This window comes from Athene cunicularia (assembly GCF_003259725.1).
Source record: "Athene cunicularia isolate RWA chromosome Z unlocalized genomic scaffold, athCun1 chrZ_part3, whole genome shotgun sequence".
Classification (NCBI taxonomy): Eukaryota; Metazoa; Chordata; class Aves; order Strigiformes; family Strigidae; genus Athene; species Athene cunicularia.
This window is the reverse complement of record NW_020799144.1, coordinates 14148503-14165365: the sequence shown is the minus strand read 5'-3', so window position 1 is coordinate 14165365 and position 16863 is coordinate 14148503. Positions and strand designations below refer to the sequence as shown.

Sequence of the window (16863 nt, the reverse complement as noted above, 5' to 3'; positions counted from 1 at the left end):
TTTGTTTTACTTTGACAATAACGAACTTATCGATTTCTTGCTTTCTTCCAGACCGCTGATGAGGGTTCCACTATATCCTGTGTCGTGGAGCGTACGAGGGGAGCCCTAGACTATGTGTATATAAATTACATTATCTCACAGGTTGATTCCACTGGCATTAATTACTCTGTTACCGATTTTTCTAACAGCAGTGGCACTATCACATTCCTTCCTTGGCAGAGATCAGAGGTAAACCCTACCTTCCCATTAACTATTCATCCTGTCCTTTGCAAACCTGCTGGAAAACACCTTCTGACAGTGCTTGACTGGTTTCATAATAGAGAGAGTTTCCTTCTTCACATGGTTTTGTTAAATTTTGCAAGGTTTTTTGCATCCCTGACAACTAATAAGAGATATGATAGATGCTTGTAGATCTGTGTGTATCTCGGTTCAGGGGTCACCATGTGAACACATATGTTTGAATTCACAGAATATATGAAATATGTTTACATATATGTATATATTAGATGAGTGTATATCTACATGTATTCTTGAAGTGTAGACGGTCCTGGGCTGAAATAAAAGATCCAGCTACTTTTGAGATCGGAAAATGATCAGGTGTTGAAACTCAAACTTATCTCTACATCAATTAAATAGACAGCAATAAAGTTCACTGCTGTAATCAAGTGTCTTGCAGCTGCTGTTGGCCACATTCTGTTCCTTTTGCTTAATCTGTTTCTATTAATTCAATCCTGACCCACAGTGCAGGAATTTAACATTTCTTTGAAGATTTGTGGGACCACAGTGTTGTAGAAAGTTAATGCGTGTTTTCTATTAGTGTCCATAAAATAGCAAGAGTGAATTGTTAGTAGGACATGCTGCCCTCAATTTCACTTTCATGACTCTGCTTAAGTCAGTATGAACCGACTGAAACCCACTGACACCTCTCTAAGGATCCCAGTGGCTCCATTAGAACTGCGCATCTTGTCCCAGTTAAACAATGCAGGTGATGAGACCTTGGCAAAAGCTTGTGATATCTGAAAACAGTTTGTTTATGTCACTGTTCATTCAGCTTTAATCCTCCATTGAATCATAGTACTGCACAGATGTGTATAAGAGAGTATTACACATTCACTTTTCACATCACCACATAAATGTGTGTTTCTATGAAAAGAATCACAGCTGGGCTAAAATACTCAAGCTGAAGGCTATCTCCAGGACAAATAACTCCTAAAACCTAAAATAATTAAATCCTAAAATAAATACACATTTTGGCACTGGCCATACCTGATAGTCTTTAGGACTGGAAGCTGTAAGCGGCACTGTTCTATATTCCACCAGAACTGTTCCAAGAAGGCCTTGTGCACGCACTACCAGTAATCTGATGTGTCCAACTTCTTCTTTGGTTGTAACATGTGGCACAGCAGAGGCTGGCAGAATCATTTCGTCACCTGGCTGAGGAGGTGGCCCCACCGAGAACTGTAGTAGACCTGGCAAACAAGAGGTACTATTTACATGGCTTCTTGCACCAAATTTATGGTAATAAATTGAAACCAATTTATTTATTATACTTACATTTAACATTTCTGAAATTAAGAAACAATTACTGATATGCCCTTAGGACACAATCATGCTATTTCCAGGGATGTGCTGTGTATCTTCCCCTCCCTCACTGATACCCGTATCAGCCCCGATAAAGCCACAGCAAAATAATAAATAAAGCCCTTGCCAAAAGAGTCTTAGTGTCATAGTATTGGGCACTTACTGGTATAACAAGCATGCAGAAATGTCTCTCTTCATCAGGAATTCTGATCTGAGCAAAATTTGCAGAGGATCAACTACATGCAACGTTTATCTGTTCTCATTGCCTGTTTGGTCAGGGCAGCAATGATGCCTTTTTGTAGTATTCTCAAAAATAAATAACTCAGCTTTCACTCATGTAAAAAATTATTAATTAATGTTAAGCTAGATAAATACTTGGCATTGCTTCCTCAGCTATCAAGGCTAAGCAAAGTTTTTATCTGTTGAGCTAGAACTATACAATTAACTGCAACAAGACAGTATCATCTCCATCACTGTTACCATATGGGTGGTCACTGGCTTTGATGCTGATATCAGTAGTTTCCTTTTCTGGATCTATACTCGCACCGCTGGTAGGAGTTGAACCTAGTTTTCCATCTCCAGACACTGCAGAGACTAATGTCACACGGAAATATTCATTTAGCTCCGGAATGTCATCATCAATAACATGCAAATTTAAGACCTAGAGAAGGACCAAATCATAGAGAAATCAAAGCGTGCAACATACATCACTTATGAGTTTCACGACCCTGCTTAACTCATCGAATTCTTTGATTAGTCAGTCAGCTGTATCTGCTGTGTAGTTTTGAAAATAATGTAGGCAACATTCTTACTTTCCACCTAAGTTAACCTAACTTCTAGGAGAACATTTTATGGTTTGAATATGCATTTCAAAAACAACTTTACCAAGCCATCAGAGAAGGAAAGCATATTTTTTTAAATGCTTCAAATTACATAAACACATAAGCAAGCAAGCAATTATTATCTACTTTAACATAAGCATAGTTTAAATTGTGTATACTGAAAATGAAACATCCGATAGATTTCAAAATCTTGAACAAATTGTGCATCCGAAGAGACACTACAGTGATCAATCCAACTTAGAGAGCACGTAAAGCAAGCTTTTAAGCCCCCTGACACCTGATTTTGCAGATTATACTATTCATTAACAAAACAGGCTCTGCACAGGCTAACACGTTCACCTCAGACAACTACAGCTTTCTATATATTGTGATACGATTAGACAAACATATAGAAGAAAAAGGTTTAAGTAGCTGATTGTATTTACAGGCGTGGGAATGAGTAGCTTACAGGAATCAGTGGAAAGTCTCTCAGGCTATCTCCCCTGACGAGCAGCTGCTCCCAGTCTGTTTCTTAGGGCCATGCCCATTAACTCCTCCATAAGTAGACAATACATTGGACCACGTAGCAAGGGAGAAAGAGTGAATACCAGCCCATTTCTGCCACTAGATAGAATAAGGCAGGCCTCACCCATGCTGCCAGACTAGAAGAGCTTTGGAAATATTTGCTTTATATGCAGTGCAGTACTATGATTCAATGGAGGATTAAAGCTGAATGAACAGTGACATAAACAAACTGTTTTCAGATATCACAAGCTTTTGCCAAGGTCTCATCACCTGCATTGTTTAACTGGGACAAGATGCGCAGTTCTAATGGAGCCACTGGGATCCTTAGAGAGGTGTCAGTGGGTTTCAGTCGGTTCATACTGACTTAAGCAGAGTCATGAAAGTGAAATTGAGGGCAGCATGTCCTACTAACAATTCACTCTTGCTATTTTATGGACACTAATAGAAAACACGCATTAACTTTCTACAACACTGTGGTCCCACAAATCTTCAAAGAAATGTTAAATTCCTGCACTGTGGGTCAGGATTGAATTAATAGAAACAGATTAAGCAAAAGGAACAGAATGTGGCCAACAGCAGCTGCAAGACACTTGATTACAGCAGTGAACTTTATTGCTGTCTATTTAATTGATGTAGAGATAAGTTTGAGTTTCAACACCTGATCATTTTCCGATCTCAAAAGTAGCTGGATCTTTTATTTCAGCCCAGGACCGTCTACACTTCAAGAATACATGTAGATATACACTCATCTAATATATACATATATGTAAACATATTTCATATATTCTGTGAATTCAAACATATGTGTTCACATGGTGACCCCTGAACCGAGATACACACAGATCTACAAGCATCTATCATATCTCTTATTAGTTGTCAGGGATGCAAAAAACCTTGCAAAATTTAACAAAACCATGTGAAGAAGGAAACTCTCTCTATTATGAAACCAGTCAAGCACTGTCAGAAGGTGTTTTCCAGCAGGTTTGCAAAGGACAGGATGAATACTTAATGGGAAGGTAGGGTTTACCTCTGATCTCTGCCAAGGAAGGAATGTGATAGTGCCACTGCTGTTAGAAAAATCGGTAACAGAGTAATTAATGCCAGTGGAATCAACCTGTGAGATAATGTAATTTATATACACATAGTCTAGGGCTCCCCTCGTACGCTCCACGACACAGGATATAGTGGAACCCTCATCAGCGGTCTGGAAGAAAGCAAGAAATCGATAAGTTCGTTATTGTCAAAGTAAAACAAAGCAATAAATGCAAAACATGGGATTCTATAATGCTAGTCAAATGTTCAGGTAAAAAATTGCTGTCATGTTACTTTCAACATTTTTGGTCAGAAACTGAAACTGAACTTGATGGTGGTCAGAAAGTGGAATTTGCAACATCTTCTAGTACTTCATTGTGGACTGTAAAGGTAAGACAATAACTACACCCTGTTTGTTTTGGACACAATCTCTTCACCCAAGCTACGTGTCAAAAGATAGAATCAATATGCTTGAAATGTGCATGTCAGAAGCAACTGAAACTATTATATTAATGTCAATGATTTTCATTCTCATTAGCAATAATCTAAAGAAAGATTTGGATTCCCCCTTTCCCCAAATAGAAGCACTATGGGGAAAAAAACAAACAAAAAAACCCCATTAAAATTAAACTATACTATCATCATTCAGGAAAAACTGTAAAATTTTCTGTGCTACAGTCCTCTTTACAATTCTGTCCTCACAGAGAACACAATTTCAGCAGCAACATTTTCACATATGTGGAATAAAGAAGGTATTGATACTGACCATATATTCTAGAAAATTATGATCGTAGAACTAAAACAGATAATGAATTTTTATTGGAAAATTGCCAGAAAGTCTAAAGCTACCTTAAGCATTAGATAAATTTCAGAGCTCCTGTATAACACAGAGAAAACACTGCATGTGCCTTCAGCTGCTCACTAGAGAGATATGCACACAAAGCAATTAAACTGCTGATAAAACAGTGCTGTGTATCTGTACCATCACTGAGAGCTCTGATACTTCCCTGGCGAAATGGGCATAAGTGCAAAACAATTAACATGCCATATAAATTTTTAATTTTGCTTCATGGTTGGTTGATGATCTGTGGCATCACGGTATTATCAGTGGCATTTGAAACTGAAGGAATCTATTATCGTAGCATATGGCAGGCATGCAGAAAGCAAACTGAACCAAATTGAAACCCAGTATCACTCAGGCAAGATGGTTACTTTCAAACACATCACAAGCACTTTGGTTAGAAAGAATGTAATTTAAAGGTCATGAGAGCTCCCAAATTGGAATGTATTCCGAATTTTTTTTTTTCCAATACCAAGAGATATAATGTCCTTCTTCCTCATAATTCATTAAAGAACTAAAAATTAACTGCATTTATTTCAATCTTCCCCCAAAAAAGTAGCAAGTTTATATATTGCATATATGGTGGCTACTACCAAATAATCATTCAATGTTGAAAATAAAAAAAAATGCCACTCAATCCAGTAGCAACCAAATTCACACCAAACATATGCAATTTTTACCATATGACAACAAATGATTGTGGAAAAATACATCACATCTTGCCATTGCACGACCTGTAGTAAAATTCTTTCAAATACATCATGTAACACAGAAAAATATAATAAAAATCTTTGTAATAATTAATTCTCAAAAATATAAAATTAAATCATATTTTAATTGAGAACCCAATCTCAGATGTGACAGAAGAAAAAGAAAAAATGTTCCCCTAGAAAAATTTAAGCCTTAGTCTTTAGTTTAAGTAATAAAATAGATTTTCCTAACAAAAATAATTTGGGGGCATTTTTAAAACGTCAGTGAGCCTGAGCCTGTATTAACAGAATTTACACATTTCCAAATTCTAGGAAAACTTTGCTTAACCACAGCAACTAACAGTGTGAAATCAAGGCCCTATGCAGGTCAATTGGTGTTGCCATTAGCTTTTCTGTGTCCAAAACTTCACCTAAAATCTTCCTTATGAACACCTTACCTCAGGAATACATGCTCCAGTGAAGCCAAATAAACCGTTAGCATTATCACTTTTCTGTATTCTTAATCTTGCCGTGGTATTTTCTTGTGAAATTCGAGCTCCACCACGCACAGAAACGAGCTTTAGGATGAACAACTCCTCTCCTTCTTCCTCTTTGTCATCCTTCGCAGACACAATGAATGATTTATTGGTCTCTCCTTGCCAATACTCCAAATACCCAGAGACAGGGTGGACATCGCTCTTCGCGGGAGTTGCGTGGAGTTCATAGATCTCTGCTCGTGTCAATTTACGCTCATAAAGCCTTACATCCTGCATTAGCCCTGTGTACCTACTGCTGCCATTGACTCCTGCTCCAATTCTCACTATTCCTGGACCTGAGAAGGAAATTGTAATTTTCCTCATGTTATTGCATTTCTTCAAAGTAATAAATCTGCAGCTGAATAGCTGTAATTATTAAAAATCAATGCTAAAATGTTTACTATCCCTGGATTAGGAATCATATTGATCTTGAAATGCAAAACCAGGAGGTTCCTCGAGACTCGTGTCAATGTTACAGGTAGATCATCACAGCTTGAACAACTCCATCCTAGGCTCTTCAGGTTTTTCATCCAACTAGTCCTACCAACACATTGTCACCACCCCTTAATTTAATGAGATTTGGAAATTTCTCTCTTTCTATCAGAGACTTGCAGACCACAACGCCAGCTCCTCTTGGCTTTTGTCTTGCCAAACAGACCCCATTTTATCTCTCTCTGCTAGGACAGTGGCTCCATTCTGATGATACTCATCATCACTGCATCAGCCCTTCTGGACATGCTTTTCCCCAACACACTAGGAATATGGATTTCAGAAAGGTACACCAGATTGCAAATGCTTTCTACGACAGCATTAATATTTCTCTGTCTCCAAACAATTATCCTACTCAGCAGATCATGGGATCACAACCGCCTTTCACACAAATATACTAAGCTGGTAGCTCATACTCATTCCTATCATGCTAAAACACATAGATATCTCTTCTTTCCAGCTGTTTTCTGGGTTTGGAAGAAACTGTGCTCTTGAATGCATTGGCATACATAGGACACTGAGTGTCAGTTCTAAAGAAAAGCAACCACAGCAGCTGATAATGGTCCCAGGGCATAAGGCGGAGGATCGTGAGAAAAACTGGGCTACTCAGCTCACCACTGTGCAGCATCCAACATTAAATGGAAAGAGATTAAACCCTTACCTTATACTTGTAGTATCTCCAGACAGAGCACATGCCATCTCCACTAATACAGAAAATTTACGACTCAGACATATCCTTCTAGCAACAGAAGCATTATTGCATTTCACACATCTTTGTTTTAGAAACTAAGGGGGAAAAATTCCTCTCAGCTACAGCACTGCAAGCCCGATGGAAATTATTAATTGCAGAGGCACTACTTTGTTACAGAGGGCAAAGGCTTTTCTCAGACTTCAACCACTGGAAATTTACAGGCAGAAATAAAATACTACACTATACAATTAACAAAGTCTTCTCTCTAAACTCACTCTATGCTTGTGTACATATATGCATATAGATGAATATGCATTTAACATCACTGTATGTTTTTTGCCTTTCTTTGATTACAGAAAAGGAGACTGTATTCAATAATTTGATAATTATTCACTGCCTACACCCACCAAAGAAAACATGTGAAACTGAAGGCGAGGGGAAGAAAGGACAAAGGATGGAGATGATCTCCAAGAAAAAAAAAAATGCATGTGGAACAATGGGAAAGTGCAGAAGAAAGAGTAAACATAAATGTACTCTGACCACATAATATCTTTCTAAAGGAATTGTTCTGATATTTCTCTGGACACTGATGTGCGAGTTCAGAGTGAATGTCCATAATGGTTACTTGTGGCTAAAATTACATCTGGGACTATCCAGTTAGATAAACTGAAGTACACTTGCGAGTGTTGCTTGGAACACTATTAAACTTATAGGAATAATTTTCATATACCATGTAAATACATACTTAAGTAAATCTACACCCTGATAAACTCTATTGCTTACAAGATACTGGCTTTGTTTTAATATAATACATAATTAGAAACAAAATTATTGCATTTTGTTTCAGAAACTGAGAGGAAAATAGTCCTTTCTAAGCTACAGTGCTGTAAATCTGATGGAAATTATTAATTGCAAACAAATATAATGGTATGTATACATGATAAGCATACGTCTATAAATGTAATTTTAAAATATTATTTTCAAATTATTGCAATCCAAGCTCTGTTACAGTTCTGAATTTTTTTGAACATTCACAGCTCTAATTTCCATATGCTTTTTGGAAATCCTCAGAATCTTCATTCTTTTCAATTAACTAATCAGATATAATAATTTCAGTATCTTGCATACACCTGTCAAGGAGCTAGGCTCTTCTATACATTGCAGAACTTTATATATGAAGAAAAATAATGCAGGCTATTGGCTCACCATCAGCAATTGCTTCTCCTTTAAGGCTCTTAATTCCTCCGAGAACTGGAATTCCGTCCAGGTAAAATTCAATTATACTTTCATCCAGAGTAATCAGAAGGTGAAGCCAAGTATTTTCATCCAGATATTTCAGGACTGCTGTTTTAGCCATATATGTCATATTGGATCCTAATGCTGTATAATGAAGCCCTACAGAAACATGAGAATCATTTGTCTGGATTTTCACGCCGTAATACAAGGTCCCATGACCGTCATCCTTTTCAACTATATAACCATCAGTACTGGCACTAGGAATTAACCACGCTGAAAATGTAAAATTGGTTACTGCAGTATTTCCATCATATGCGTATTCAGGACCAATAATTCCAAATGCATCCTCTTTTCCACTGAAATACAAAGCATCTGTTCCACTGTGATGGCGCCTCATGTGAGGCTGAGATTGTACTGAACTTGGAAACGATCCCAGCAGCAAGAAGTCTACCATTGATGGTAGTCCAGCTTGGAATGTACTAGACAGTATTTCCCAACCTAAACGGACAACACCGAAGGTGCCTTGTTGTCGCCAGATGGTGAAGTCTGTAATATAGGAAAGATCATCTTCAGAAAGAACATCTTCCACTATCTCTCTGTCCAGGCTCTCTGGATCTATAACAAAGACTCCAAAAGGGTCATCATTGAACGGGATCATCACAGTTACAGCAAGGTTTGTTTCAGATAACTGACCACCAGGACCAGGTGACCCACCTATATAATGAAAGTTAGAGCAAAAGTTAATGGTTGGTTTCAAGCACCACAATCTGAACAAAACTTACCAAGTACTTAAATGTTTTTTTTAATAAAATATCTTTCTAAAAAGGGTTAAATCTTCTTTAAAGAGCCTCTGAACTCTTAGAAAATGCTGATTTATTAATAACATAATTTAACTGTATAGTTATATTTAACACTATAGTGACAATTTTCATAGAAAACAAAGCAGTATGTCATTTCTTAACTGCAAAACACACATTTGTCTTTCAGCTAATATAGGATTAGCTCCAACTTTTCTGATTTAGTAAATGAGATAGGTTACCTTTGATTCATTTGACAAACATGGGGCCAAATTCAGTTCTCATATTACTCCAAGATTTACTTGAATATGGAATGGCAAAATTTGGCCCATTGCCTCTGAAACAGAAGCAGAGATACCTTGCAGAATCAGTAACCTGTTGTGTATTAGAACTGCTGCCAAGTCCTGCCATTATTTCTATTTCTGTCAGTTATCTAAGTAAGAATTGACAGTAAGAATTCATGATGCAAAGATCATGATGCGAATGCAGAGCCTCCATTTGCAGCGTGTGCAGTGATCTACCTATTATGAGTAGGAGATCTTCTGTACACACACGTGGATTTCTCTTACACAAAAGGTCAACACATATTTTCATTTGTGTCTGGGCACAGAAGACCACGAATAGTACTGAGGTGGAATGAGTGTAGATTTGGAACTCTGCTTAGCAGCAGACCTGGAGCAGTTGTAATTTAAGTCCTATGAAGTGGTAACTAGAAGTATTTTACCTCCTCTAGTAAAAAGCAAACAAACCAACCAACCTCCATTACGGTAGACATGCATGGCCATATTTTATTTTAATAAAGTCATAGTTTTATTTTTCTTCAACTACATGAAGTTCTACATCTCTGAAATCACCAAGGGGCCTCTTTTAAAAAGTCAGATCACCAAAGTGCCTATAACAGTAATTCAGGAACTGAATAACTGCATTCATATACCTAAATTAAGATGAAATGAAAAATAAAACCTAAAACCTTACCAGAAAAGTATAGGATATCAAGACATGATTTCCAGGGTTGGTTTCTTTTTGATTGATTAAACATAATTCTTTTCTACCAGATATGAAGGGAATGGTGATATGGAAGACAATACCTGAAGCATTCACCAACTTCAGAATGTAAAATTCATTGAATTCAGGAATTCTATCTGAAATAGCACGGAGTGTTATTGGCTTTAAACCTTCACCGTCCATGAAGAACACAGTCCCATACGTTTCATAGAACTCTTCTCCTGGCCTCAGTGCAGAGTCATTATCAAAGAGCTGCCAGGTCACTGAGACATTGCCAAAGTGTCCTCTGTGTCTCAAAACCCTGTTCAGTGATACAGACAGAGAGATTGTCCTGGCAGGTACGCATCAGCATTCATTAGCAAGGGAAAACACAATTACACTAATCTTCCTTACTGTGAAAAATAGCATACAATGTTCTAAATAACCATGAACAATAAATACAATTATACAATCCTATTTGCAGCCCTGCAATTTCAGAGTATAATTTTACTCCCAGGTTTACCACAGGTACCGCAGGAAAAAAAAAGTAACCAGTGCAGGCCCATGCAAACTAGTGTTGTTAAGCTCAGCATCAGTATGTCTTGCACTTCTATTATGTAAATAACAACTAGAAATGTATAATCCTTCAGCAAGTTAACATTAAAAATTGATATACCTGGCCAACCTTAGACGAGAAAATCATCTACACTGAAGCACAAACATTTCTCTCTTTAAACATCAAGCCTCCTTAAATTCTTTCCTACATCAGATTTATGTTCTTTGTCCTTCAGAAAGCTGTGATTATTCCAGATTAAGAGTGTAGTAAATAAACCCAAGATTTTACTTTTTGTACAGCTATCTAGTAACATAATTTCACCAATTTCCAAAAGGCATTATAGATAAAAACTGAAGCATATAATGCCTGTATTAACAAAGCACGCTTTACATATAAAAAGCGTACACCTCTTTGCACAGCAAAATAAAATGTACAAGGAGATTATATCAGGCTGAAAAATTAGTTCAGAAAAAAACCAGTCCAGGCACAGCAACACAATTATGTTGTTTCTGCTTCCAGAGGTTTTGGGTTTTTTGGGTTTGTTTTTTTTTTTTTTTGCAATGAACCAGGGTGCTCTATCCCTGCTGTGTAGCACTGCTGCAGTAACACCAGTTACTCCCTCTACAGCTCAGTGGTGCCACACCTGCTCTCAGCAGTTAGGTTATATGCTGCTCAGACCCTTTAGTTATGAACTACACAACAGCCAAAGCAGTGAGGGTATGGAAGAGACAGCTCCCTAGTAAACAGATTTCATCAGTGAGGATGGAGCTAGGTCCTCAAATGTTGGTGATCGTGCTATCCATAAAGCACCTGTATATAAACATCTTTAGTTCAAATCATCGTTCTTCACACCATCAAATTAAAAAAAAAATAATTATAGAGGACGGAAAAAAACCTCAGAGAGCAGCATAACAAAACCCAACATACAATATATTTAATATCAAGGATTTTCATTTTTCAGATGTGCAACACAATCAAAAAACCTAATTCACAGTCACAGGCATCTGTTTCAGGGCCTTAAAATAAAAATTTTTAAAAAATCAAATAAAAATATATAAAATATAATCAAATGTTAAAAGAGCCTCTTCCCTAACTGTTCACACTATCACATTTATTGTGACCTAACTTCTCTATATAATCTGTCTGGAGGTTTCTTACTGAAAAATCAGTATTTTTGCCAAATTATAATCCCATCCTGACTTTACAGAACATAACAAGGTAAGATGCCAAGCAAATTCATTTCTTAACCCTTCCCATTCTTGAATACATCCCAGTGGCTGGAAACAAAACACTTTCAGAGGTCAGACTAGGGAAGGGTATTTTCAGTCTAGAAGACAGTCACATCTGGACTCTAAAGACTTCTGTCTGTATTAAGAGGTAGAATAAAAACAAACTGACAGAAAGAATACAGGTATATAGGTTGTTTGTAGGAGAAGGCTTCAAAGTAGGGTGCAAAAAGAAAATAAGAACAAAATGGTCATATTTAGCTATATTTTGAAGAGATTTTTTATTTCTCCATTAGCCGGGGTTATAGTCTGCTAAATCATCTAGATTATTCTGTATCTAAGACCTACTGAGAATACAACAAATCAACAATGTTGTAGTCTTATTTATCTACATTTTAACATGAATTTCTGTATACATTTTTATATGCATTGTCTACCTGATAATAAAACAGTTGATGTCTTCAACATGTTTACGGATCATTTAATTCAAAATTTAGTAAAGCGATTTTTCTTTAATACATTTTTATCAATGCAAACTTGTATGGGATTAGATCTAAGTACTATCCATAAAGTACCATGCACGTGAGTCCAAAAAAAAGTGCAAAAGTGTTATTTAGAAGTTACTTACGAAAAATTGTTACTTTTGCCTTCTTCCACTGGCTTCTCTAAAGGTTCCAAGGAGAAAATTCCATTAGGATCATCATTTGCTTCAATAATAACTGTAGCCACTCCAGCCTTAAAGATAACAGTATCCCCTAAAAAGAGGGGGATTAATTTTATGAAAACTGCAATCAGAAATGAAAGCAACTCTAAAACTGAGGGTGTTTCCTTCTCACACCAACCACTTTTATGCTTTTATGCAAGAAATGAGTAATGGTAAAACAATCAGTGAAAACCCCATTTTCGAGATGCTCTTGTAATGGGCAAATCAGAGTAAAAATACTTAAGTAGCATCTCATGCAGAGAGCAAGGCATAAAATTTGAAGGAAAAATATATGTGACATGACCAGAGAAGATGCATTTCTGAGCAGAAAAGATTGTATGAGAGGTAGTATTTAATGTCTGATAAATTAGTCAAGTCAAAAGAAAAAGATAGGTATTCAGAGATCCCAGCTCTCCTCTATTATTGCACTTAAACTAAATATGAGCTAAGAACAATGTCTAAGAGCTTATTCATACCCATATCACCGTCTATCTGATAGGAAAAAATATACCTGTGACGTAGACTAGAAGCTAGTAGGATATCTGTGTGTGTACCAGCACTGTAGGGACATTCTAACATCCTTCTTATGTCCACAGATGTACATTATGTTTCCACGCCCATCCCATTTTTCCACCCTATTGACCAGTGTTAGACCAGCCTTTGTTCCGAGTAAACAATGTGTTTCTTACTTTAACTTCATATACCTATCTGTATTTTCTCGGAGCCTCAACAGCCTGCCATAACTTTCAAAAACGATGTAATAATCAAGGCAAACCTATGCAATGGATCATATAAAGAAAATAGGATTTTTTTCTTTCAGAAATGTGTACAGAAATCTGTCTTCTTAGTGATTCTAGAAGACTGCATGATGATATGATCCTGCTTTTAGAGGCAAAGTGAGCCTGCAGCTACCCATTCTTGTAGGAGCAGCGTGCCAGGAGAAAAGCCATCATACATTCCCAAGAGAGGGGTAAGAGAAAATACCAGTAGATCCCAAAGAAAGTAATAAAAGGAGAAAGAGATGACCAAAGAGAAAATTTAAGAAGGGAGAAGAATGGCTTTCTCCAATCATTTCCATATGGTTGATGTTCTGTAGGAGACCTGGGTAGCAGAATGAACGCTAGCTGACCTCAGGAAGCACATAAGCTACCTTATACTCCAATAATTGGTAAAAATTCCCCTGTAATTCTCTGGCCACCTGCTACCAACGTCTCGGGCAGATGCAGTTCATGAGTGAAGCCTTGTGAGCAATTCACAGACCAGCCACAGGGTGTCCACTGTGGTGTGACCCGAAGCACTCAGTCTCGCTGACTGTGAAGACGGGATCATTATAGACTGTCATCAGGGCTAAGGCACTGAGCACGCACGACTAGGTGAAGAAATCTACTTTTATGTTTCTTCATCCTGAAATAAATCCCTAGTAGATCATTGAAATTTGGTAACACAACTGTAGACGACTCTCCCACTACACCTTGAGTTTGGCAGGGCTAAGGGTGAGAAGGGTCATTATTAAGCAGGTAGAGCCCAAGAAAATGTACCTATTTCTTACATTTAACTTATATTTTCTTATCAATATTACACAGCAGTGACGGTTTATTCCAGGAGACATCCATTTCAAAAATAAGAATGTGCTTAAAAATTTTGTATCATTTCATGCTAAATGATAACATTTAAAAAACAAACCAAACCAAAACAAAACAGTGTTACTTCTAAAATAAACCCATCCTTCATGGGTGGTACATTGGGTAATTCCGAACACACATTCTTCTGTAGATGAAGCCTTGTAAAACTATAAAGTCAAACTGAGAAAAAGTGTATGCGTAAGTTGCACTACTACAAAAATAAAAGAGGCCAATTTACATGGTCTTCCTTTAAAATGAGACAGTTCTGTTTGTTTTTACAGAAATCAGGCAGTTGTGTAGTACACATTGAAGCATGACAAAAAAAACTCTAAAAGAATCCCTCTTTCCCTAAGACTTGTTGCAGTGCTAACATTCTTTAGCCTTGTGTTTCTGTAGTCAAGTCAAAACCTCATCTAATTTGGAGCATTTACATTTGAAAAGAGACTTTCACTACGGTTGTTTTTGCAGGAAAGTTTTCAGCTGTATCGTAGGGTTTTTATTTCCAATTAAACAATTCAAGATTAAAATCCAAACACACTGTGTACATTAACTGTATAGAAATGCTGAAGCAAACCTAATTGATATAATACTTGGCATTTATATATTGCTTTATGATAAGACCAAACCGGTTAAAAATTGCAGAAGAAAAAGGAGAGTTACTAAACATACATCAAATCATTAATTTTACCTGTAGAATTCAAAAGAAAGATATAAAACGTTTCATCAGTTTCAGGTGTATCGTCATCATTAATATACACAGACAAATTCCGCTCTCTTTCTCCAACATCGAACAAAATGACACTGCTCTTTCCACTGGGAACAAAGTCTCCCTCTTCAGCCGTTGCATCTCCATTCACAGTAATATACTGGACAGCAACAGCAACGTCAGTAGATCCATTCCTTAGGACTGTAAAGTTTGCAACACTTCCTTCTTTAACGCTCACTGTCAGAGGTTCTGAAAATACACAAGCAACAAATCCACCTCAGTTCAAGCCTGAGCTCCTTGCACATGCTCTATTTTCTTAATCTTCCCCAAGAGGACACTCCTCCTCAGTGAAACAGAAGACATGTGAAAAAGGCATGGAAATACTTGTAGATAGAAGAGAATATTGTTCTACTGCGCCACCTAACCAATCCCAGCATCTACAAAGAGAATAATGAAATAAGAGAAGGTTCTGAAGGAAACAAATACAAATTCAACACAACAAAAACATGAATGTTTTATACTAGCTCCACTGAGATTAGGATTTCCCAATGATCTGGACTATCAATAAAACCTATTTGGGGTAGTATATGTATTCTATATTTAAAACCAATAATATCTAACCTGCAAAATAAATGGGATCATCGTTCCTTGTTATTTTTAAAATTGCACGGGTTATATTGCCGAGCCTGGCTCCACCAGTAGCATTGAATAAACTGATGATGAACTCTTCCATCTCTTCAGGTACCTTAGAGGGAGAGTATTATGAAATTATTTTCTTGCATAAAAAACAATGAAGAAATGAAAATGAACGATGGAGAGTGTTAACAAACCAGAGATTTCTGAGCGTTGTTTTTCATTTATTGATCCTTAGGTGTGTCAAGAGGGATGACAAACAACAGTTGATACAGTTACACAGAAATCATCCCTCTAAAATCTTTGTATAAATATGTCCCCTCGTCTTTACTGTTGTACAGGTGACCCAAAAGTTATTTTGCAGTTTCCTGTTTCTGATACATGTAATTTATTTTTACAGCTTTATTTATTCATTATTAATTATTCTAATTCATTCTTATATTACTTCAAATATATCAGCATTAAAAAATAAAAAATATTATTCCAGCTATAAAAACAAGGGTTTTATTCAAATGAATTTTTCTAAAATCTAACTATATTCAACTACTCTCAGCTTCTAACTTCTTTTTATAGGTATCCACAACTTCTCAAATTCTTTTATGATCTGCTGAAGTAATCTCAGTTTTACTCAAGTATTTTGTTGTTTCCTACAAATACTTAGCAGGATCTTAAAAAGCAGACAGTTCTTCTTTCTCCTTAAATGGTAATGTTTTAGCACTTACTCTTTGTCCCATATTACTCACACAAAAACACCGTAATAATGTTTACCTCATCTGGCAGTGAGTAAATGGTGATGTTTTTTGAAAACTCCAGATTATCAAAGAAAATAGTCCCTTCTTCTGGATAGATGTCCTTGGTACAGGCTGGGTCAACAACCCAAGACACAGTAACATTGCCATAGTTTCCTTGGTTTCTTACAACTCTGTAGGCAGCTAAAGAAAGCAAACGTATGCAGTCAGTGTGCATCTTCAGAACAACACAAATCAAAAAAAAAAAGAGACCAGCAAAGCTGAAACAAAGAAAAAGGAAAGGAAATGATAAGCAAATCCACTTCTTGCAAGACTAATGATACATGAGAGCACTACATACAGCACACACAAAGACAGACCACTAAAGCAGTCCGGACTTGTTCAAATCTGTTATTGTCTGCAAATGTACTCAATAATTGAATAGAGATAGACAAGTTGAAGTCACC

The 16863-nt window shown here is 36.7% G+C and overlaps 1 protein-coding gene across 1 annotated transcript in view; it reads right to left on the bottom strand.

Annotated features, from left to right (window-relative positions):
• ADGRV1 (adhesion G protein-coupled receptor V1) overlaps window positions 1-16863 on the bottom strand; it is a 312242-nt gene that overhangs the window by 237635 nt on the left and 57744 nt on the right. The window contains exons 18-27 of the mRNA XM_026866507.1: window positions 16437-16600; window positions 15657-15780; window positions 15018-15284; window positions 12633-12759; window positions 10327-10544; window positions 8412-9155; window positions 5948-6321; window positions 3955-4131; window positions 2062-2242; window positions 1267-1469 (exon numbers count right to left, since the gene is read on the bottom strand). Coding sequence (XP_026722308.1) covers window positions 1267-1469; window positions 2062-2242; window positions 3955-4131; window positions 5948-6321; window positions 8412-9155; window positions 10327-10544; window positions 12633-12759; window positions 15018-15284; window positions 15657-15780; window positions 16437-16600 — 2579 coding nt within the window. The remainder of the gene's footprint in view (window positions 1-1266; window positions 1470-2061; window positions 2243-3954; window positions 4132-5947; window positions 6322-8411; window positions 9156-10326; window positions 10545-12632; window positions 12760-15017; window positions 15285-15656; window positions 15781-16436; window positions 16601-16863) is intronic.